The sequence below is a fragment of the Bos taurus genome, chromosome 2 (assembly GCF_002263795.3).
Source record: "Bos taurus isolate L1 Dominette 01449 registration number 42190680 breed Hereford chromosome 2, ARS-UCD2.0, whole genome shotgun sequence".
NCBI lineage: Eukaryota > Metazoa > Chordata > Mammalia > Artiodactyla > Bovidae > Bos > Bos taurus.
In genome coordinates, this window is record NC_037329.1 from 85,946,144 (window position 1) to 85,970,178 (window position 24,035).

The following is a 24,035-nucleotide window of genomic DNA, read 5'->3' on the forward strand; positions in this document are numbered from 1 at the left end:
GTGTTTTTCAGTTCTCTATTAACAAACAGTATTCTTTGGTTTTTCAACATTAAGTTCCCTTAATTGGAAAAAAACCCAGAGTTCAATACCACTAAAATGGCACAACCACCACAGTGTAGTGCAGTAACAATACAAAACCAACTAAGATTAAAAACTGGTCTAAGACTTTGAATATAATACGTTTTATTCATCTGGTGGTACTTGATGCTCACAGGGCACCATACAACAATCTTTAAAAATACAATTAAGAAAAAAGTTGAACAGCCAGAGAGATCAATTCCATTAGAGGGCCCACAGGAAAACCAACAAAAGCCCGCAGAAAAACCCACCCACTGTCCCCTCAGAACATTAATTTCTTCCTTTTTAAGTTTGGCTTTAAGAAACACCAAAGGAAAGTGCGAAAGAAAAAGTCTTTGTTAAAACATCACATAGCGTCTTTCACATAAGTATCTCACAAAATGCTTTCCTTATTTCAGAAGCATATAAAATAATTCAAACATTTGTGAGCCTCATTTGGTCCCAACTTTTACGATCACAGGCCTCAGTATTTGCCTCACCTCTCTGTCCTCAAGTTTTTGTTATCAGTAAAAAACCACTTCCAATCGTCTTTGCTCCACACCGCCACTACAAAGCACAGATGTTTCACATACACATCAAGGGCCAAAGCAAATTGAACTTATGCAAAAACCTGAATATGTAACTAAATTTCCCAAAGACTGGTTTAAAAGCAAGTCTTGGCTTTGAAATTTCATTGTATGCTTCAATTTTCACAATTAGTAATTACTGAAGGTCATCTGACATCAAGCACAAAAGAGAACAGCAAGATTTAAAGTTGCATGAGGGATACCGTTACAGTAACTTCTAAAAATAGGTGATTTTGGAAATTTTGTACCGTTGACATGTTGTCATGAAGTTATGTCACATAAGAAACTAGTTACTAATTCTGCCTGATCAGCTAATGCTCAGTATTAATTTTGTACAAGTCAGCCAATTATAAGCTATTTCTCAAGTTTAACCCTCCAAAACAGGGAGCCCTAAGTATTAACAGTTCAATAAATTAACCTAATCTCAGGATATTGGTTTTCCTTACTGTGGCAGAGCCATTGTATGTTTAAGCTGCTGCAGCAGCTCACTTCTCATCAGAGTTCATGTTAAGTACTATAATATAAGGAGATAAACTAAAATAGCTATGGGAAGATTAACACCTAAAACTAAAAAAGTTTTGGCCAACTAGGGAAAAACAAAGATATACTTTATTATAAAAAAAAAAGTGCTGTATTAATGCTTGGTTCTTCTAAATTTGAATGGCATTTCAGCTTATGCTCAACACCTATTGATCAATTATTATCTGATTATTGGCATATATTACCTGATACTTAAGCAAAACTAAGCAAACCTAGACATTTCAGCTGCTGCCACTGTGTAGCATAAGTAATCTGTAACTAGATGTTTCCCCCTTTTCACTATACTGTATTTCTTAAGGGCAAGACGCAGGTCATAAGTACCTCTGCATCCCTACAACTAACCACAGTGGCTGACATAAAGTAGGTGCTTAACAGGTATATATACTGTTGAGTAGTGGCTTATGACATGACATGGGCAAAGAACTCCAAAGATTGTCTTATTCTAACTTGCATGACTCAGAGGTAGCCTCACTCCCTACAGGTAGAAGTTTAAGCTACTTTTCCCACATTCTAAACAGAATTGTCACGAGTCGGATATGACTTCAATTACTTCCCTTAAGTAAATTCATTAGCATTTTGAGAAATCAACAGATGAAAGGCGCTATGCAAGTGCAAAATAATATTAAAGACAGTTCAGCAAAGGTGCTATATTTTCTAAGGTGATGGAAGGGTTGTGCTAGTTTGAGGTTAACAGCCCCAAACCTACTCTTCCTAATGTCTTTATCAACAGAGCAATGGAATTTTGACAAAGATACCATCACTTTATATAGCTTGTATTCTACTAACTACTCTCTAAAAACCAGGTGACAGAAAACGATATTAAGCCACTTATTCTACAGAAACCAGTACTTTATCAAAGTTCCGCATTTTACAAGTCATGTTCAAAAAACACACACGAGTTAGCATTTTGTACACAAATGTTTATTTCTCAATTAAACATTCCCTTTAAACACAAGGAATGAATTCTAAATCTTCATAAACATGAATTAAAAATGAAAGCCCTCCAGTATAGTGTGTGTAATCACTGTGTTCTTGGTCACTACTGGCGTTTACTGCTTAACATCAAAAACAAAGGTTATTTAAAAATCATGCTACTGGATTTCTAGCTCTTTCTCTATGACCAGTTCTACGCTGATCTGCAATGTTTAAAAGTTTACATCACCAAATCAAAGCAAGTTTAAGGTGTGAAACAGCTGTGCATTAAACACAAAATAAACAATAAAGTTACAAGATATAGTCAAGTTCATAACGAATATAGGTGTTCTTATCATCGTTGTAGATTCTTGGGTAATGTGCTATGAGAGCATCCTGTGAACCGATGTAGATGGAGTTGTAAATTTTCCAATACACATCTCTGACTTTCCGGGCTGGGTGAAACAAACCCTAGAATAATTAAAAGGTTACATTATTTCAAGAAATACATAACCTTAACACAATTAACAAATAAACCATAAAGATATGGTTCCAAACATCTCCCTTTGAGAAAGGAAAAAAAAAAAGATGTCAATTCCATAAAACTGAAGTGGGCAAGGACAAAATCGAATCTTCTCTCCCCTCGTAACTGTTTTCCCATATGGCACAAATATATTCTCCCTAACGATAATTAGGAACAGTGACTTAATTCAACTAAATTACTTTTTTCAATGAGTACTGTTTAAAAAATCTTTAACCTACCTGTAAACAATACTGTAGCATTCTACATGGTCCAATAGCAACTCTCAGACCCTCCAGGGCCCCCATAACTGCCTGAATTACATGGGGAGATGTCTCGAACACATTGGGCCATACATAGTTCAACAAGTGATTCAGCGAATCTTCGCAACCAAATCCATAAACCCCAAGTGACATGTGTTGCACCACTGCACTAGCAGTCTGTCTGTGTACAAGGTCCCTGTAATGGAGAGCAAAAAAAGCTTTTTATTAAGATGCAGTCTTAGTTTCACAGAAAATACTTGCCTGCCTGTTAGAAACTATATCACAAATTCAGTGTTTGGAATGGATGCAGAGTCATCCTTACACCTCCTGTATCTGACACAGGATACCTTTAGAGTGACTAATAATTCTACTTGAGAACTTTTGCTTTGATGATTCAAACCTGCTCACTATGGCTCAAAAATAAGCTATATTTTTCTTTCATAGTAATAGGAGCAAGAAGGCCCAGCACAGTGTATATTTTTGCAAGCTACTAAAAATAAGAGGGGATACATGACTCTTAACACACGAACGATTAACAGTAATACCTCATTTTGAACTCTGTAAATTTAAAATCTTTGAAAGTAATTTAATACTGTATACAGTAAATAATTAAAATGAGATTAAATCCCTTCCCTTGTGGTTTTTTAAAAAGATTCATTCAAGAATTCAATTTGGGGAAAGGAAGAGAAGGACTAATAATTTTTTGAAACCCAGAAAAAAGAACTTTTATCACCTCCCATGTTTTGACTGACTTTATGACAAATCATTGATTTATTTATTACAATTTATTCAACTGAGAACAAGTATCAGATAAAAGGTCTATGATAGGTATAAAAACAAGTTCACAAGTTTTACCCTCAAAGCCAGGAAGAGAACCTTAAAGGTATTTAAGAGAAAAAAATACCTTTTTCTCTTAAACCTTAAGAGGAAAAAAAAAGCACCTGAACCTACTTAGTTACTAGCATCTTTATTTCTCTTATTATAATAATCTATTAGGCATAGATTACAATGAATCCGTATTCCTCTTTGGTAAATGTCCCAACTAAAGTCATGTTTCTTGGTATTAGGACTGTATCCATCACCTCCAGCAATACTTTATCAGGGGTCACCATCTGAATAATTGGGGGCCTGCAGTGACAGTAGTGTGGCTCTGGCAGGCTATGTTCAGGAGTTAAAAGTGTCTCTGCTTCACCTGCCATACAAAAAGCTAAAAAGATCAGGTCTCTTCATTATATCAATAAGCTCATGCTCATCATTTTCTTTTTAATTTTTAAAATAAAAGTTGATTGGAAATTTCCTGATGGTCCAGTTGTTAGGACTCAGCACTTCTACTACTGGTGCCAGGGTTCAATCCCTGGTCAGCCAAGTAAGATCTCATAAGCCTCATGACATGGCCAAAAAAAAAAGTGGGGGGAAGGGTCTAAAATGAAGAGGGGGCACACTTGGGGAAAAAAATTAGGGGAACCATTATAGCATGTATCTTTTTTTTTTCCCCTTGGCTGTGCAGGGTCTTTGCTGCTGCACAAGGGCTTTCTCTACCGGCAGGGAGCAGGGGCTACTCTCTTAATTGTGGTGACTTCTCTTGTTGCAGTGCACGGGCTTAGCTGCCTCATGGCTCTGGAATCTTCCCAGACCAGGGACTGAACTGATGTCCCCTGTAGTGGCAGGTGGATTCTTAACCATACGATCACCAAGAAAAGTCCTATATCATATACCTTATTTGGAGAGAACAGTCACATTAATAGTTTGATAAAAATCCAGGCTAGTGGTCCCTTCTTTAACTACATCACAATAAGCAGGTCATGTAATGATTATTTCAGTAAGTTCTAAAATAAAAGAATTATTTTAACTCTTTTCTTGTGCTTAGTTCAAGTCACTTACCTATCCATTAAAGCATCCTCAAGTAGTGGTGTTACAGCATAAATGTAGTCCTTTCCCATTTCACCAATATATTCAAACAAGAAGGAAAGTGACTTTAACACTCCATTTTGAACATTCAGTTCAGGAACTCTGTATTCATTCATTAAGGCAGGTAGTACTGTGAAGGGTGAACATGTTTCAGCGACGATAGCTATGGCCACAGTTGTACAAACTCTGTTCTGCCTTTCTTGAACTTTTAGGTTGTTGAGAAGTGTAGCCAATACATCATGAGGGCTGGAAAAAAAGAAATGTGCCAGCAAACTGTTAGTATACAAGTCAAAATTTTTTCAGAGGGAAGAAAAATAATCAAAGGATGGGAACTCAGTAATTTTATGCTATGGCATTATTGTTTCTACTTAAGAACTTCATTTTAATTAAAATGTTCACTTTAATGAAAATATTCAAATGAATTCATTTTCAAATATAATTGTTTTTAATAAATTTCCTGAAATTTCATTTCATTGAATGAAATTTCATTTCATTACATGTTGCTGCTGCTACTGCTGCAAAGTCGCTTCAGTCGTGTCCGACTCTGTGAGACCCCATAGACGGCAGCCCACCAGGCTCCCCCATCCCTGGGATTCTCCAGGCAAGAACACTGGAGTGGGTTGCCATTTCCTTCTCCAATGCATGAGAGTGAAAAATGAAAGTGAAGTCGCTCAGTCATGTCCGACTCTTAGCGACCCCATGGACTGTAGCCCACCAGGCTCCTCCATCCATGGGATTTTCCAGGCAAGAGTACTGGAGTGGGGTGCCATTGCCTTCTCCATCATTACATGTTTAATATGAGTAATTCTTTGAGTGGTCAGAACGTGGTCTACCATGCCATAACATACAAAATCTGTTTCCCTTTTATCTTCCCGCCCACACACCTTTACCACATTTATTTATTTTTTTTCATTTTATTTTTAAACTTTACAAATTGTATTAGTTTTGCTATTTATTCTCCTTCTTTAAGGATTTATCTTACCACAAATTTAAAGGAACACAGGAACTAAAAGATTAGCACAGCTATTCACTGCAAATTGCTTGACTTTCATCACAAATATTTCATCACAAGTGAAAATATACTATAGCTAGCAAAAAAGGGGTGGGGGAGACTCTAATTATATAATCAACTTTTGTTATGTTTGAGAATATCTTCTTCTTATGCCACATGTACATGAAATATCTCATTTTCTGCAATGACTGTTCCGGTGGAGTGAAAGCAAATAACCACAGATTATCTAACAAAATAGTTATAATTTTTAGTTGTCTGTGGATTAACTCTAGAAAAATATTTTTAAAACACATGAAGTATTAACTTGAGAATTGAACTATGTTAACTGTTTTAGCAATATCCAAAAAGAACTGGTCGTAATATTTTAAACAATAACCAAAAAGAATCAACAAAACCTGAAATCCTTCTGAAATGTTTCCCTCTCTGCAAACACTGAAGTGTTATCAAATGAAATTTTATACCCTTCTATTTTAATTCAATTTAAGATGAAAGAAAATACTTCAAAAATTGAAGGTCATTAGTTAAAGTCTATTTTAACTGCATTACTCATACCTTACCTTAAAAGAGCTTACAGAAACAGAAGCATCTTTTAACACTAAATCGGTCTATTACAAAGTTAAAAAAAAAAAAAAAAAAAAGACGTAAATACTACTCACCCAATGGCCTTTGCAATATAACCAAATGTATTGACTGTGGCTCTACGAATAGCTTTTTTGTGTGCTTTTAAGAGCTCTAAAAGTTCAAAGCAAATCCTCATCCATTCTCTTGCAGACACATATTCAGCTCCCCTGGTTTAAAAATAAAAGTTTAATTTGTTTGTGACAATAAATTTTAAAAGGTAAATTTAAAAATTCAGTTCTCAAAACATGATTACCAACTCATTTTAAGCATTATATAAATTGTTAACTGTTCAGAAGAGATGGATTATTTTTAAATAAAAGCAAAATTTAAAAATATACCGCTACTCCCTCATTACCATTCAAACTGAAATTTCACTGAAAATATTAGCCTGACCATATATACTTACATTAGCAAAATTTGCCAAGTGAATAAAAATGTGAAAACCAATACTACTTAAAAAATATTTAGGTAATCTGCTTACCTATCAGCAATACGCCCAACAAGATCAATACAATTCTCCTGTACTTTTTCATGCCTATTCTTTAAGATGGGGGTGAGTCTAGGCAGCAGATCTTTAATTGGTGGGGTCATCTTATGCATACCTATTTAACAGAAGTCAACACACTATCAATTAACATGTAAACTGCATGCTTTGCTCATTTTATCTTTTACTTAACAATGTAATATATGTGACTAGGCATAAATACAAACTTACAGCTGCCTATGGAAAGAAAAAGCCCCAGATTCTGACCAAACGCAGAATTTTTAACTTTTCATTAACAACTTCTGATTATGTATGTATAAAAATGAAAGAAATTAGTGAAGTGATTTAAAGAATGATGGATACTCAACAACAAAAAAATTCCATTTAGTTCTGAAATGTATTTGTACACTGACATTTAAATATGGGGACAGCTTATGTTCCGGCCATACACAACAATATAAGCCAGAGGGAGACATGTAAATTAAAGCAAAATTTTCCAGAAAGGGCCCCCTTACCCTTTAACTGCAAAACAAACAGATCTCCAGTCTCCCTGCAATGCAGGGCATACTTGGATGGTATTTACACCTACGAAGAGAGAAAAAAGGAGGCAGCTGGCAGGGGCTCTTGTTCTAACTAGAATTGCTTGCTCTGATTCTCTCTCCATTGCTTTTCCCATGTTTCTCTGACCAACAATATGGTTTATAGTTCCCTGCAAACCAGAGCCCCACAAGTGGCCAAGTAACTGATTTTTAGCAAGTATCTCCAAATATAGAGGACAGGGCTGAACTGTGATTTGTATGTAAATGCAATGGTTCAAAGACGTCCTATACTGCATAAAAACCACTTACTAAAACAAGAAAAATAGTGGCTTATTTCAACCTCCTGATAGGTTATTTCTGCCCCTCTAAACTCTGCACAAGGCTGCAATAGTTCTATTCAATTACAATGAAGAATAAAACACAAGACCATATTTACTGCTCCATCATAAGGCCTTTAAAGAATAAAAGCTTTATTCTCCACCCAAAAGAATTTATAATATACTTGTTTTAACTTTGGGTAAAAAGCTGAAAGGGTAGTTTAAAAGTATTGGATTTAAATAATGAGATTATTTGATCGATTCACTTTTCTCCCTGGTTATCATTCCTTGAACTTAATGGCAAGCAGGAAAACCTCCCATAACCATTTTATTCAAGTTGAGTAAATATATCATATTTAGTCTTAAAATTTCAGAGTTCTCTCCACCCACCATTGCCTTCCTATATATTCCATGTGAGACACTGTATTTTTAGGGCCCTCTTATCCCATGACTTAAGTTTTTGAGTTGTGACTATTCGCTCCTCTCTTGCAGGTCCTAAAACTTGCCCTCTTTTCTCTTTTAAAGTAAAATATAAATAGGTTTTGGGAGGTAAGATTCTTGTGACATCCCAACTTAACTATATTTTTTAGTAGTTAAAAAATTGTATCAGATATTATCACTCAACTCCTAAATAGGATTCTGTATTTTACTTTCAGAAAATCCAAAGAAGTTTTAAAAAGCAAAAAACAAAAAATTCTTCCATAACCAACGAATTCCATACCTATTACATTTACAATGGCCTTCAGTGCTCCAAGAATGCTGCCCAAAACTTCAGGGTACTCTTCACCCAAATACTCATACAAAACAACACCCAAATGCCCCATCAATTTTTCCTGTTTAAAAAAAAAAAAAAAAAAGATGAAATGTTACTGTTTATGCTATTTCTTTTGGTGAATAAATAAGAATCTGATATAAAAGTTTACCTCTTGACAAGTCTTCATGACAACAGCTGTTCGAGAGATCAAGTCAGCTGCCTGCTGCCTAACTTTTGCTGATTTGTTATTTAAACGCCACAAAACTGTACCACAGATCTGAGGCAAGTAAGGTTTGACTCGTTTGCCGAGAGCATTGACCACTGTACCAAAGCCGTTCAACATTACTGAGTCCTTATTAAAAGAAAAAAAAAAAAGGCCAAGTTAAATTTAAAAACTATATTCAATGTGAACAAGAATTCAGTTTGTGACGAAACAGTTAAAACATACTAATATTCAGCTTTCAAAAATTTATTCTAAAAATGTGATGTAGAAGAACATTTCTTTGTAGTTAACTGCATAAATATGGGCATTTAAATTTTTTAATTAATTCTTTACTGATAACATTTCCTTGAAACTACTTTTTACAAATATGAGAGCCAATGGCAACTTGCCATAATAATTAGTATCATTACCTCTGTAGTCTGTTCTTGGAAAGCATAAAGAATACCATCAATCAGTTGTTCTTCAAGTTTATGATCAATATCTGCTGCTCCCAAGTTGCCCATAATTTTCTCAATTGTCTCCATAACCATTTTTCTGTACTGTTCAGCTTCATCTTTTAGATCATCCACAATCCTGGATATAATTTCTGCTGCACCGACTTTGTTTGCCAACTCCACAGTAGTATCAACTAACTAAAAAAGAGGAGGGAAAAATCAATTTACTGCTTTTCCAAGGAAATACAGAGAAATTATGAAAATGGAATATTCTAAAGATACTATTTAGCTAGTCAGTGTGCTGAAAACAGCTGGCTCCTACTATTAAAACTTTAAGATGGGACTTCCCTGGTGGCACAGTGGGTAAGAATCTGCCTGCCAATGCAGAGGACATGTCTTTGATCCCTGGCCAGGGAAGATACCACATGCCCAGACCAACTAAGCCTGTGCACATAATTATTGAGCCCATGCTTTAGAGTCCATGTGCTGCAACTACTGAAACCCAAGAACCCATGAGCCAGAGCTCCACAACAAGAGAAGCCATCACAATGAGAAACCCATGCACGGCAACAAAAAGCAGCCCCTGCTCGCTGCAACTAGAGAAAGTCCAAGAACAGCAACGAAGATCCAGCACAACCAAAAAAATTTTTTTAAAAAATAATAAAACTTTTAAGAAAAAGGTGGCCAAAAAAATTAAGTATGAGTCTATGTCAAGGGGATTAAGGTTAAGATTATATTCATGCTTTATTTAAGCCAGATTAAGGAGTTCACTTACTAGATAAAAATGTCAATTCATAGTTGGCTATTTATTCCAGAATGCAAACTCAAAATGAAAATTGACTTGCTGACTAAAATCCATCCTCTTTCACAATCAAGCAAACAAGCTATGAGATCCTCAAGGCAAAATATGATTTATGTAATATGCAATCAAACTAATGGATTAATTGTAAGAATTTCTGAAAATATTTTTTTTTACAATAAAAACTTACCTGTCGGTAATTTCTTCTATCCAAAGCCATTCTATGTTGCCAAAAGTGTTTAAAAAAGGGAGGAAGGATCTCTGTTTTAATGTAGTTTGCTTCTACACCATCTGTTCCACAACACTGCTTTACCACCTAAAATGTTCAAAAAAATAATAATAGCAGCAGCAAACACAGTCCTGGTCTAAAATATATTTTTTAATGATATAGAATTCTCTTTCAACAATGAAATACATCCAATTTAGATGAATAAATATTGAACAATTTGGAACAAGTACCTTTAGCACAATTTTCTTCATTTCTTCATCAGGAGACTGGAATTCTCGAATAAGAATTAACATCACTTCTCTAGTATAGTAGTTGGCATATTCTGCATCCATGAGAGGAATAAGATAGCCAATAGCCTTTAAGAAAGCGGCAAGACCCTATTTTAAAATAAAAAATATATATATACTTAGTAAATTAGATTTAGGTCATTTGAACTTCAATGAGTAGAAATAAAAAACACAACCAAACTGGTGAATTTACCTTTCCTCTGTGTTGGCGGATACCCTTCCATAGAGGCTTTAACACAGAATCGAAAGATTCAATACCATAAGGAGTTGCTGCTTCAGCCAAGGCAGCAATGGCCAAAGCACTAATGGTCCGAACTTTTTGCTGCTCATCCACAAGACCTATAGAAAGCCAAACACAGGTTTCAACTAAGCAATACTGCCAAATTTTAACTTAGATAGTACTACTGAGATTCCAGCAATACATCTAACCGTTTAGTCAAACTGCACAATCTGTTCACACTGGACAAAGTTAGGCAAAAGCCAGTATGAACTACAGCCTATTAGCAGCTAATATTACAAATCATAAACTATATGGTGTTTATGTAGGTCACTTTCCACTTCTTCAAAAATCAGTAGCCTAAATTTCAGGAAACCTGTCTGAAAACAAAATTATCCTACAACTTACCATGTTCAATGATTTCAACTAAACTTCTGAGATGTGGCAAGATGGCACAGCCCATGAGAATAGCTATCTGCTGTACAATCTTTATACCAGTGTGTCTCGCTTGCCAGGACTTCTTGCTTTTGCACACAGCTTTTAAGAAAGGCAATAATGAAGGAATGCCCAGAGCAGAGGCTACAACAGCAAAAGCTCTAGCTGTTGTGTTACGGACATACTCATCCATATTATCTATATCAGGTCTCATGGTAGAGATCATAGTAGCCAGTCCAGCAGCCTGAAAGTTTAAGAAAAAAATGATAATAATGAGTTGATAACATTAACCTTTAATCATTTTGTTCTAAAATTGAATAGTCCTATCAACAAATATAAAACTTTGTTTTCCAGAAATATAAATACCTTTGCCAAATTAGAAATAATCTCTCTGCCTTCCACTCGAGCGTAGTAATCTTCATCAATCAACAATGGTTCAATGACCACTAGGATCTGAAAAAGAGAAGGAGCTACATTTTCACACCAGTTACTGATGCAATGCTCATGTAACAGAGTACATATAAGGAAATTTTTAATTTCTAGGACTGTGTTAATTAAGGGACAAATTAATAATTTTAATCACACAACTTTAAACCCAACATAAAAATCAGTATTTGGGAGAAATGGTAATACAAAAATAATTAAATACAATATACACACATACCCCTATCTGCATTTTACAATTCTAAGCCATAATTACCATCAGCAAAAAGATGGTTCTTAGTACTAAATGGCTAATGATACAGAAACATACATTTTCATATCCTAATATCAATAAAAGCAAATTTAAAATATGAGTACTATGAACCCATTATATAGGATGGCCAAAAGTTACATCTATTTACACATGTATTTGTCTATGTATCTACGTGCAAAGAAAAAGGTCCCAGGGTATGTAAATGTTAACAATGGCTAACTGAGTATTCTTTAAAAGGAGCTGAAGTTTCCCTTTTTTATTGTAAATGTATAGCATCTTGTTACTTTTTAAGAATTTTTACATTTCACAAATACATCTATTGATAAGTTGGTAAAAAAAAATGAATTCTTTTTGTATCAAAATATATCAAGTCACTAGAAACACAACTGGAGAACAAACCTTGTGTACATATGGTCGAACTAAGTCGTCAAGTTTGTATAATATTCTATCAATAACTTTCACAAGTAAATGACGCTCTTGATCCTCAAGTGTAGGTGACATCAGCAGAGGAAGAATCTGATTAAACAAAGGACCAGCTCCAAATTCACGAGCTTTATCAGTAATCTGACGCAATGCAGCCTGGAAGAAAGAGTAAAAGGTAGGTTTCTTGATTATAAGCGTTTTGAATGGGAGCAAAATAATTACTCCATGGTTTTCTGTAACTGAATATTTTAGTGTAAATGTCAAACGGATATTTTACATACAGAAGTACGTGTTCATTCCCATTAAAATTACTCTGAAGTTTGAACTCCTGTGATAAAGGCTTAAACAATGTTTTCAGATAATTCAAACAGAGTAACGGTGCTAGAGAAGGTGTGAAGAAAAGGGAACCTTCCTACACTGTTGGTGGGAATTTAAGCTGGTGAAGCCATTGTGAAAACAGTATGGCGGTTCCTCAGAAAACTAAAAATAGAATTATCATACGATCCAGCATCCCACTCCTGGGCATATATCCAGACAAAACTCTGATTCAAAAAGATACATACACCACCTATGTGCACAGCAGCTCTATTCACATTAGCCAAGCTGTGGAAACCACCTAAATGTTCACTGACAGATAAATGGATAGATATGGCACATGTATACAATAGAATAGTACTCATCCATAGAAAAGAACCAAATAATGTAATTTTCAACAACATGGATGCAACTAAAGATTATTACTGAGGTAAGTTAGAAAGAGAAAGACAAATAGCATACAATATCACTTAAAGGTGGAATCTAAAATACAACACAAATGAACCTATCAACAAAACAGACACAAAAAACAGACTTGTGGTTTGTGGGCCGGCGGGATGGACTGAGAGTTTGGGGTTGGTAGAATGCAAACCATTACATTTAGAATGGATAGAAAACAAGGTCCTTGTGTATAGCACAGGAAACCATACTCAATATCCTGTGATAAACCATAATGGAAAAGAACATTAAAAAAGAATATATACACGAACTGAGTCACTTTGCTGTACAGCAGAGATTAGCACAACACTGTAAATCAACTATACCTTCACTAAAAAAAAATTGAAAAAATATATTAAAAAAAGGGTAATTTAATAGAGTCACAAGAGTATAAGCTAAAGCTCCTAAACGTCTCCTAAAGAACCATTTTCAAACCACATGATACTAATTTCCCACATAATTCTACTAATTCCCTTATTTTCAGCATGTTTTAAAGGCTTTGAGGATAAAATGGAGAATCTCTAAGATTATAATGAACATGATGATTTAACAAACTGGTACTTACCTTTCTCATAGGAGGTGTTCCATTCTTAATTTTTAAAAGCAACTTCATTATTTTTCTCTCTTTTTGCTCTTCTGGACTAAGAGTTGATTCATCGACATCAACCTAACAGTAAAAAGTAAAAAATTTAAAGGTTAGTGGAGATATAATGACTTGTAACTGCTAAAGAGTTAGTATCTTATATCTGTTATTATCACTTACCAAAAGTTTATCAAAGTACTGAATATCATCAGGTTTTAAAAATGGAAGATTTCCAGATGGTTGGTCATTAACGTTTTTCATAGTTCTATCTTCTGTTTGCATGTGGAAACCTGTCATACCACCCAAAGGTGTTGGAGTTGCTGTCAGCTTTCGAGCTGGAGTTCGAATAGGAACATAGCCAGCTGGAGGGGGAAGTACCTAATACAGTTAAAAGACAATTTAGGACTTTCTTAGCTTTATATAGTAAATGATAACAAAAATTAGTAATATGTGCACGTAAGAAGCTTTCTGCTTAGAGGCAAGAATTAACATCAATTAACATCAATCTCATTTTTCTATTTTAATTGTATGTTTAAAATATATAACAAGTATTACTCTTTCTCATCAAATTTAAATTTAGATTAAGTGTATTAGAAGTGTGGGGAAATGATGCAATACATGAAGAAGGCTTACAAAATTCTGATCACTTTCAAACATTAGACTATATAAACATATTGGTGAACCAGTATCACATAAATGCAAATAAGCTCACATAGTGCACAGAATGCATAAAAGATTATATTAAAATAATAAAAAATTTAAAATTCATGTAAATCTCTGCTACAAAAGTAAATCTCTTTTAAGACTGTACAAAAATGAGTGCAAAAAAATCCAAAATGTTGAGCAAAGCCCTATAAATACACACCATTTAACTAAAATCAAAAAATTCACTCAATATTCACAAAGGAGGATTTTCCCCTTCTACTTATAAAGGAATCAATGAATGTAATTGAGACAGACACTCAAGGCAGTCAACAGTAGGATGGAGAGTGACTATACCCACAGTATTACATGGACATTTGTAGTGATTTAGTCACTAAGTCGTGTCCGACTCTTTGTGACCCCATGGACTGTACTGCACCAGGCTTCCTCCATCCATGGGATTCTCCAGGCAAGAATACTGGAGAGGGTTGCCATTTCCTTCTCCAGGGGACCTTCCCCACCCAAGATTACAAAAAGTTATAAAGTAGTTAATTCATGCATACTTAAAAACAAATACTCTAGTACAAACCTAATGAGGGGAGAGGGGAAAATACATAAAACTGTTAAGAAGCAATAGACATTGGCAGAAAAGGCCCAGTAAAGGCCATCAAATTACTTAGGTTCCAGCCCTGATTATAGCTATATGACCACGTTTAGACCATCGAAAGGTCCTAGAGTCAGAGGTACCTACAAAATTTTATACTTCAAAGTAAACTTCAAGTTGCTATGGTAAAGTAAGAACATTCTTTGTGTTCACTGGCAATCCATGAACTAAATACACAGGATCTTGTGAGACATCAAGTAAAATAACCATGATATAATGTGGAAATGAAACACACTTGGAAATATCTCAAGAATGAAACAGAGTAGTAAATTTGGGCAAGACCAATGCAAACTTTACCAGTTAATATTTTCAAAGAATATTTAAAACAAAAACCAGGCAATTCCCTGGTGGTCCAATGGTTAGGACTCGTCACTTTCATTGCCAGGGCCAAGGATCAATCCTCTGCCCCAGAATGATTGGGAATTGATATCCTGCAAACCTCATGGTGCACCCCTCCCCACCAAATCCACATTCTAAAAACCAGATTCATGTTGTTATTACCTTATATCCTTCTGGGAACATAGCATCTAATTCTTCATCAGACAACGGGCGATTTCTCTCATCAATTTCTCGCTCCCACCGCCAAGCCTGAAGCTGCTCAGGAGTCATACTCATTATGTGACCTACCAAAAAAGTAAATTTCTGTAATAATCTATATAGTGCAAGATTTTTATCATCACATAGGTCCTTGGGATTGGATATAAGACAGTTAAGATCAATTCTAACATTCATTTTTATATTATAAACTCAGACTTCCTTTTATGTCCCGTTATTCTTGCCAAAAATAGGCATTAATAACACACAGAAAACCACAAACAAAAAGTTCAAAATACTAACAGGGGGAAAAAATTATTTCCAATGACAAAGTTTCTACCTGGAGTAGGGGTGGCCATGTTCATGGCTGGTGTGCCAATTGGTGTCTTTCCAGGGGTCAGAACAGGAGTGCTTCCACCCATCTGACTAGCTGGTGTTTCATCCCAACGTGACTTTCTTTTACTGGCTCCAGGAGTTGGCGTTTCACCAATGGAATCTCCACCTCGATCTGTTCGAGGAGTCTCAGCCCATCCACTTCCATGCCCAGGAGTATCTTTAAAGAAAAAGTGAATAAGCCTAAAATTTTAACCACTGTCAAAAAATGACTGTTTATTCTCAAACAGTTAACAAACTCAAACTGATGAAGTTCAGAAACAAGAAAAGGAAACAGGAGCAAAGAATTTTTTTAATCACTCATAATACAACCCAGAAATAACCACTTTTGTGTAGCTTGAGCCATTTTTCATTTTTCCAGAGTGAGATTACTCTGCATGTGCAATTTTATACTGCTTCTCTTATCCATTACTGTTTATGCAGGGGGAGGAAGTAGGGGTGTGTGGTTTGTGGAATCTCAGGTCCCTGACTAGGGACTGAACCCAGGCCCCTGCAGTGAAAGCACTGAGTCCTAATCAGGGACTACAGAGAATTCCCTACATTATGTGTTAAAGCACTCTGCCCTATCATTAAACATTCTTTATAAATTCTTAATATAGCAGATGTACTATTAAATCTTTAACTTTCAAAAACTATTCTCACAGCTTTAGAGAAGTCACACAAACAACAATAAAATTTAGGCAAATTTACACAGACAAAAAGTAGATGAGAGGTTACCAAACACTGGGATGAGGAAGAATGGCAAGTTATTGTTTAATGGGTTTAGCTTTTATTTGCAATGAAAAAGTTCTAGAAATGATAGTGATAATGGCTGCACAACACGTGAATGTACTTAATGCTACTAAATCATACCCTTAAAATTAATAAAATAGCAAACGATGTTATGTACAATGATGATGATATTACATGACAATAATTTATGCTATTATACTATAATATAGTATAGGTTATGGCCTATAAACTTTACTTTCTCCTAACGTTCTTCCTGGGAAGCCCTGATGGCTCAGCAGTAAAGAATCCACCTGCAATGCAGGAGATGCAGGTTCCATCCCTGGTTCAGGAAGATCCCCTGCAGATCACAACCCACTCCAGTATTCTTGCCTGGGAAATCCCATGGACAGAGGAGCCTGGCAGGGCTACAGTCCATGGAGTCACAAAAGAGTGGGACACAACTTAACGACTAAGCAACAACTAATGTTCCTCCTAAAATAATCCTTAAACCTCTTTAAGAAGGGAAAAGATTTACACATATAATCTGCTCAATTCTTAACCTGTCCCGAAAACATCTGGTTATTTATCTGTCTATCCAGGACCAGAAGAACCGAGTTTCACCCATAGACATACCACTCATCAAATCAACATTTTACTCAAAACACATGCCCAGATTCCACTAGAAGTACCTCTTTCTGTTTTGGGGGTCTCATCCCATCTGTTTTTACGAGCACTGGAAGTTGCGCCTCCATGGCCTGGTGTTGCGTGGCCTGGTGTATCGCCTCGTCCAGGAGTAGCAGCTCCCGCAGGTGTGTGACTAGGGGTAGGATCCCATATTTTTGAGCCTGGGGTTGCTCCAGGAGTTTCACTTCCCTTTGCACGACCTGGTGTTTCATCCCATCTTAAGGAAGGGGTATGTCCAGGGGTCTTAACAGAGTAAAACATTTTTATTTCAGACATCCACATGAAAGTAACTAGAAAACTTAAAAAAAAATTAAATGTTTTAGTTCATGATTAAGAGAGTAGATGTAGATTATCCTTCTGCTTAAAAGATGCCTACTTTTTAAGCAAACATGTTTATGACTAAAAACAATTTAAAGATTTAATTTAAAGCACTGAAAAAAGCCCTAGCTTAAAAAAACAACATATTTTGGGTAATAATCTTGTTATGCCACTAATGGTTCTGTAACTTCTGGGAAAACATTAAGGTTTCTCTGTTGAGATCTCAAAAACTTTCAGTTCTATAAATCTGGGGCTTTGAAATGTGAGCACCAAATTTCCCACTAAGAATATTTTTGAATTTTTTTTTGATTTTATGTGTTTAATTAATTTAACCATGTTTTGAATCACTTGAGTAATTATAACTTGATACTGCCACATAATTTCAAATCCTTGAAATGAGTTTATATTTACAATCTTTATATTACTCTCAAGATTAATGAAAACAAAAAATTAGAAGCTGACTTAATCAAAAGTTCCATGGTAGTTCAAATAAAGACAAGCAGTGAGCGATATAGGGCATCAGACAGTGTGACAGCAAAATAACCTCCATAATGCAGACAATATCATATCAAAAATGGCAGGTCAAGCAGTAGAAACAAAATTTGTATTTAAATAATTCTATAAGTTTTGTAGTATATTTTTACGTATTTCTTTTAAAGTTGGATGCTCCACCCAAGAGTTCTATTTAGCTTTATGTTTGCAAATAAGAATCAGTATTTTTTTCTTTCAAAAGATTCTATATATTAATCAGGGTTAATAAATTCTTAATTAGGTGAGTAAAGCATATATACAGTTGGACCATAAAGAAGGCTGAGCGCCCAAGAATTGATGCTTTCGAATTGTGGTGCTGGAGAAGACTCTTGAGTCCCTTGCACTGCAAGGAGATTAAACCAGTTAATCCTAAAGGAAATCAACCCTGAATATTCATTGGAAGGACTGATGCTGAAGTTCTAATCCTTTGGTAACCTGATGTGAAGAGTTGACTTACTGGAAAAGACTCTGATGCTGGCTCGGAAAGACTGAGGGGAGGGAAGCAGAAGGGGGCAACAGATTATGAGATGGTTAGATGACATTACCACCTCAATGGACATGAATCTGAGCAAACTTCAGGAGATAGTGAAGAACACGGAAGCCTGGGGTGCTGAAGTCCATGGGGTCGCGAAGGGTCAGACTCAACTTAGTGACTGAACAACACTGAACAATAACAAGGCACATAAACTGTTAAAAAATATTTTTGCTCAACTGCTCTTCCTGCTCAATCAGGTAGGAAAAAATTCTTCCTACTATCCACTGTAATTCCTACAGACATGATTAGAATAGAATTGTGTTAAATGAGAAACATGAAAGAAAATATGGTCTGAATCTCTAGTTTTTATAAAACAGACATCAACTTTTGGGTCTTCTTTTCTGTTGAAGAGATACAAGACAAGTTTCTTTTTCTCAGTTCTAAAAATTTACACCGGATGCCAACCACAGAATTTAACTTAGTAATATTTCTCTGCAGAGTCAAGTCCTCTCATGTATCAGCAAGCAAATGGGAAGTCCTCAAGATCTACCTTAAACTAAATTCGTTGGAAATTACGTGTTAGGTTTAGAACTCAGTTCTGAGTTTGGAAAAACACTGCCATGGTCTGACATGCTTTTCCTCATTTGTAAATAAATCTGCAGTAGCCTATGCTAGAGTGGACAGTGACTTAGACTAGGGTAGAGGGGACAGATACCATGTAAAGTGGCTAGATTCTGAATATATTTAAAAGCTGGGCCAAGAAAATTTATTTTGGATAGGATGTCAGATTAAAGAATAAAAGGAATATACGATGACCCTGAAGGGTTTGGTTTGAGCCAATATACATGGGAGCAGGATGGAAAGAGTGAATATGGAAAATCAATTTTATTTTAGAAATACTGATTTTGAGATGCCAATCAAATACACATCAAGGTAAATGTGTTGGGTCTGAGGAACAGAGAAATAAAGATGGATTTGTAAATTTGGGAGTTGTCTTACAAAGACAATATGTAAAGACAGGAGCAAGATCCTAGAGTTAATTTAGACTGAAAAGAGATCTGAGGATTGAGCATTAGAGTACACTAAATTTATGGAAGCTGAGGATGATACAGCAAACAAGACTAAAAAGTAGTAGCCACTAAGAGGAGTATTGTAAAAAGAGAAAGAAATGGATGGTAGCTGGAAGGGGATGTGAAGATCAAGAGATGATTTCTTGCAGTTTTTTTTTTTTTAAAAGATAAAGATCAGGAAAATGTGTTTGTTGATGATAATAACCTAGAGTACAGAGAAAAAAACTGATGCTACATTAGAGTCCTTGGGTAATAAGAGATGGGAAATGGTACATAAACAGACGGGTTAAGCTGTACACAGTCAATTTGTACTAACAGTCCACATTATAAGAGATGGAAAAGCAGAGTTGATGAGAACATATACAGGCATACCAGCAGATTTCACAGTGGGAACATTTATACTTTTATCTTTTTAATTGTTCCTATTTGGGATGGGAGAGAAATAGAAATCAAAGTCACAAACTAAAAAGCAGCAGCTAAGGAGGTACAGCTTCACAGAACATAAGGAAGTCATTTGAAGGGAAGGGGAATAGAGCCATTGCTTAATGATCAGTTTGTCTGAGTGATGAAAAAGTTTCGGAATATAAATCATGGTGGTTCTTGTACAACATTTTAAGAGTAATCAATATCATTAAATTGTACACTTAAAAATGGATAAAATGGCAAATTGTATATTTTACCACCAAAAAAAAGTTTCTAGGAAAATAAACTGACAAAGAAAATGTAGTAGTAGTGTGTATATATGACACCTGTAGTCAGACTTAAAATCATCCATCTAGAAAATGAAGAGGACCGCTATGTTATACTCAACCTCCATATAATGTGACGTACTTCCATTATCTGTATTTAATATTTCAAAACGAACATCCCGTTACAAGTTATAAATAGAACTGCTTGCCACAGAAGTCATGTTGAAGCACTTATCCTTGCTCTAACTGTACTTGGAGACTGAACCTTGAGTGAGGTAATTAGGTTAAATGAGGTCACAAGGTTGAACCCTAACCTGACAGGACTGGTGTCGTTACAGGCAGAGAAGAGACACCAGAGCTCCCTCGCTCTTCCACGTGTGCAAAGGCCACATGAGGACACAGCAAGAAAGCAGACATCTGCAAGTCAGGAGGAGAGCTCTTACTAGGTACTAACCCTGCTGGCACCTTGATCTTCAAGCCCCCAGAACTGTGAGAAAATAAATGCCTCTTGTTTAAGCTACCCAGTCTGAGGTTATCTTGTTAAGGCAACAAAAGCAGACCAATATATTCCATGAGAGAAATAAATTAAAAATAGTAACAATAAAAAATAAAAAGAAATTACCTCTGCTTGATCCCAACTTGATAGCTTTTTTGGAGTGGCACCAGGAGTCTGATCAGCTGTTTGATCCCAACGTCGTTTCCGTTTTGAGGGAGGCTGGGATGCTGCTGCTCCATTGACGACTTTTAATTCTCCAGCCTTAGCTTTTTCTGCTAGCTGTTGCCTAATTTCTCTCTGAAAAATACACAAATAAACAGTGAGCATCTTTAAAACACTTTCAATATATTTTCATGCCATTAGTACAGTTATTTCTACCTAACACCATTTTATTCTTCACTCATTCTCCTTTCTATGCTACTGGTATTTCCATTCCTTATTTTACCTCTCTTTCCTGTATTTTCAAGCTTTATACACTGTCTTTTTATATAATAGATGAGCAAATATGGAACGTATTACATAGAGAGCACTGCTTTAAACATAGTTAATGAAGTAAAATCTTCAGTCAATGGTAGCAAACCAAAATGCTTCCACTGAAAAACACTTCAAGTAAAACTTATAAAAATAGCAATTAAGACTATTAAGTTGGGAGAGTGATAAATTTTCAAAATTTTATTGTAATTGTAACTATGAAGTATTATATATAGTATAGTCACAACAAAGATACATTTAATTTACCCTGTGATTTTAAAGTGGAGTTCTATAACTCCATTAGATATATGGAGTTCTACAACCCCAAAATCTATTATATATTCATAATAAAATTACAAAGACTAAGTATTAAAACAGAGCAATCTCTGCAGGCCAGCAGGAACTCATCAGAATATTCAAACTGAATTTCCACACATATTCAAACTGAATTTTGTGGAATAAGAGGCTTTTCAAAAAAATGATTTCACTATTTGACTTTTCCCTTACACAGTGACTTCAGGGACATACTGTTAATAGCCCCCACAGATATGTCCTCTATAAAATATATATGTGTACACATATATTGGAGAAGGAAAGGGCAACCCACTCCAGTGTTCTTGCCTAAGTATCCCAGGGACGGGGAAGCCTGGTGGGCTGCCGTCCATGGGGTCGCACAGACTCGGACACGACTGAAGCGACTTAGCCGCAGCAGCAGAATTCTGCATAAGGTTCTTTCTCAACTTAATTTTTATTAACAGTAACAGTAATAAAGTAAGCAATATTTGTGCAGCAAATAAAAAAGGAAATATAAAAGTCTGTCAATCTCAACTTCTTTTACATTCTTCCAACACCATGAAAATAAAAAGCAGGTTTACAGACCTCTTCTTTAGTTAAATGCTGTTCTCGCATTACATCCATGTAAGTCCTAGCATTCATTTTAGGATCAGGGGTCTTCCCTCCTGCAGAAAAGAACAGCAACAGGACAAGAGTACAATAAATAAAAGATAATTAGGTTCAATTGATTTATCTGCCCTGCTCTAATATTACATTATTCCATAATCTTTAATTTATTTTTTGATGAAAAACTTTAATAATTATACATCTTACTTTTTATTGAGTTTGCTGATCAATTTAACCTGTTTGAACACAAACATATCTACAGCAGTTTAAAACAAAGATTTTAATGCATATAAAAACAAAATGACAGCACAGTTTAGTGTCTTCAGAAGTGATGGGTTCCTGGGTTGCTAATCCGGAATACGTACACTTTCGTGCCTTTGTCTCCATCAGCAGTTCTGACTTCAAGCAGCAGAATAGAAGCCTAGAAAATTATCTCTTTACCATTAGTAACACTTTGGAAAGATATTTATATTCAAAACATTACCTGTTGCAAGCTGTTAAAATCCTGACTACAAGTAACTACGACTAGATAAGTTCTTCATACAATGTTCTACAACAGTTATAGTTTAGAAAATCTGACTTTAAAAAATATACCTCTAATCTTATTCTGATGTCATGTTACTAAAAAGGGCTTCATGGGCTTTCCATGTTTTGTTGACCCAGAAACATATTTTTATCTTCTTAGGAAGTATAAATAACAACTGGAAACATATTACTTAAAATATATTACTTCTACCAGTTATTATGATGCATATAGAAAAAAAGTGGTGTACAAAGAGATGTGTTAGTCTCTTGGTTAAAGTTTCAGTATTTGCTTTTCAAACTTTGAAATATCTTAAAGAAGCCCAAATGAAACAATACAAGATTCACAGAGGCACACGATGTTTTAGAAATGTGATAATTAGCTATACAAGTAGTATAGCATCATAATTTAGGAAAATATAATAAAATTCTAAGACATTTCCTATGCTGAAGATCATGCCCAATTGATAGTGTCATTCTTTCTGACACTAGCTCTGATAAGACTTCCTTTGGAATACTTTTTCACCATAATCTAGAGAGGATGTGTTGAACTGCACCCTTAAGAATGCAGACAGGACTGGCATATAGCAGTACTGCTGTAGGAAAGAAATTAAGGACAGTTAGTATGGGCCTGTGAATTCTGACATACATGTTTAAATCAATTACAATTATGCAAGTAAAAAAAGAATATCCCTACTAATTCATGCAGGCTGAAAGTCTAATTTATAAACCTGCAGCAGAATCTAATTTTAAAAAACAGGCACCTAATTTTGATTTTGAAACTCACTCACCTGAGGAAAGCATCCATCAGGCTCACTATGCCCCTTGTGCTGACCTGCACACTAAAATCAGCAAAACAGACTCCAACTATTAAAAATATCAAAGTCTTTGTATACATACTTCTGTTTTAACTTTAAGTTTGCTTAGAGCAAAGTAGGTGCATTTATTAAACTATATTTAGAGCAACATGGGGGGAGCTCTAATGTGGAAACAGTTTCTCAAAAGTTAACAATCCTAAAAATCTAGATTTGGGATGAAAACTTTCAATAATTTGAAAGTATCTTGAGCAGAAAAACACATTTGTTCAAAGTAAAGAAAGCGTACCCAAAAACAAAAGTAAAAGAAAAACCTTTAACCCTTTGCGTTTCTATGGCATGGGCTCATTAGTTTCTTGTCCTTCTACCTGGAAAGAAAACTGGCATTATAAAGATGAAGAATATGGCATCTGTGACTTCAACCAAATCTACACAAATCTATAGTAAGGGGGATTTTAAAAAAGAAAAGCAAATTCATAAGCATGCCAAAAAAAATCAAAGGGCTAAAGACAACTTAACACAAATA

The 24,035-nt window shown here is 35.2% G+C and overlaps 1 protein-coding gene across 7 annotated transcripts in view; it reads right to left on the reverse strand.

The window, feature by feature from the left end:
* Window positions 1–24,035, reverse strand: part of SF3B1 (splicing factor 3b subunit 1) — a 37,928-nt gene continuing 13,893 nt past the window's right edge. The window contains exons 1-22 of one of the 7 annotated variants that reach the window (XM_059892869.1): window positions 22,538–24,018; window positions 22,152–22,231; window positions 20,928–21,098; window positions 17,228–17,465; window positions 15,775–15,987; window positions 15,402–15,523; window positions 13,775–13,972; window positions 13,577–13,678; window positions 12,235–12,414; window positions 11,505–11,591; window positions 11,112–11,382; window positions 10,680–10,825; window positions 10,430–10,576; window positions 10,161–10,286; window positions 9,148–9,369; window positions 8,684–8,866; window positions 8,482–8,593; window positions 6,902–7,022; window positions 6,456–6,587; window positions 4,761–5,033; window positions 2,859–3,075; window positions 161–2,567 (exon numbers count right to left, since the gene is read on the reverse strand). In XM_059892869.1, coding sequence (XP_059748852.1) covers window positions 2,409–2,567; window positions 2,859–3,075; window positions 4,761–5,033; window positions 6,456–6,587; window positions 6,902–7,022; window positions 8,482–8,593; window positions 8,684–8,866; window positions 9,148–9,369; window positions 10,161–10,286; window positions 10,430–10,576; window positions 10,680–10,825; window positions 11,112–11,382; window positions 11,505–11,591; window positions 12,235–12,414; window positions 13,577–13,678; window positions 13,775–13,972; window positions 15,402–15,523; window positions 15,775–15,987; window positions 17,228–17,465; window positions 20,928–21,098; window positions 22,152–22,208 — 3,477 coding nt within the window. In that variant the 5' untranslated portion in view covers window positions 22,209–22,231; window positions 22,538–24,018 and the 3' untranslated portion in view covers window positions 161–2,408. Of the gene's footprint in view, window positions 2,568–2,858; window positions 3,076–4,760; window positions 5,034–6,455; window positions 6,588–6,901; window positions 7,023–7,419; window positions 7,490–8,481; window positions 8,594–8,683; window positions 8,867–9,147; window positions 9,370–10,160; window positions 10,287–10,429; window positions 10,577–10,679; window positions 10,826–11,111; window positions 11,383–11,504; window positions 11,592–12,234; window positions 12,415–13,576; window positions 13,679–13,774; window positions 13,973–15,401; window positions 15,524–15,774; window positions 15,988–17,227; window positions 17,521–20,927; window positions 21,099–22,151; window positions 24,019–24,035 lie in introns of those variants that run through there. The other 6 variants (NM_001192994.1, XM_025000534.2, XM_059892873.1 and 3 more) reach the window with 6 other exon arrangements.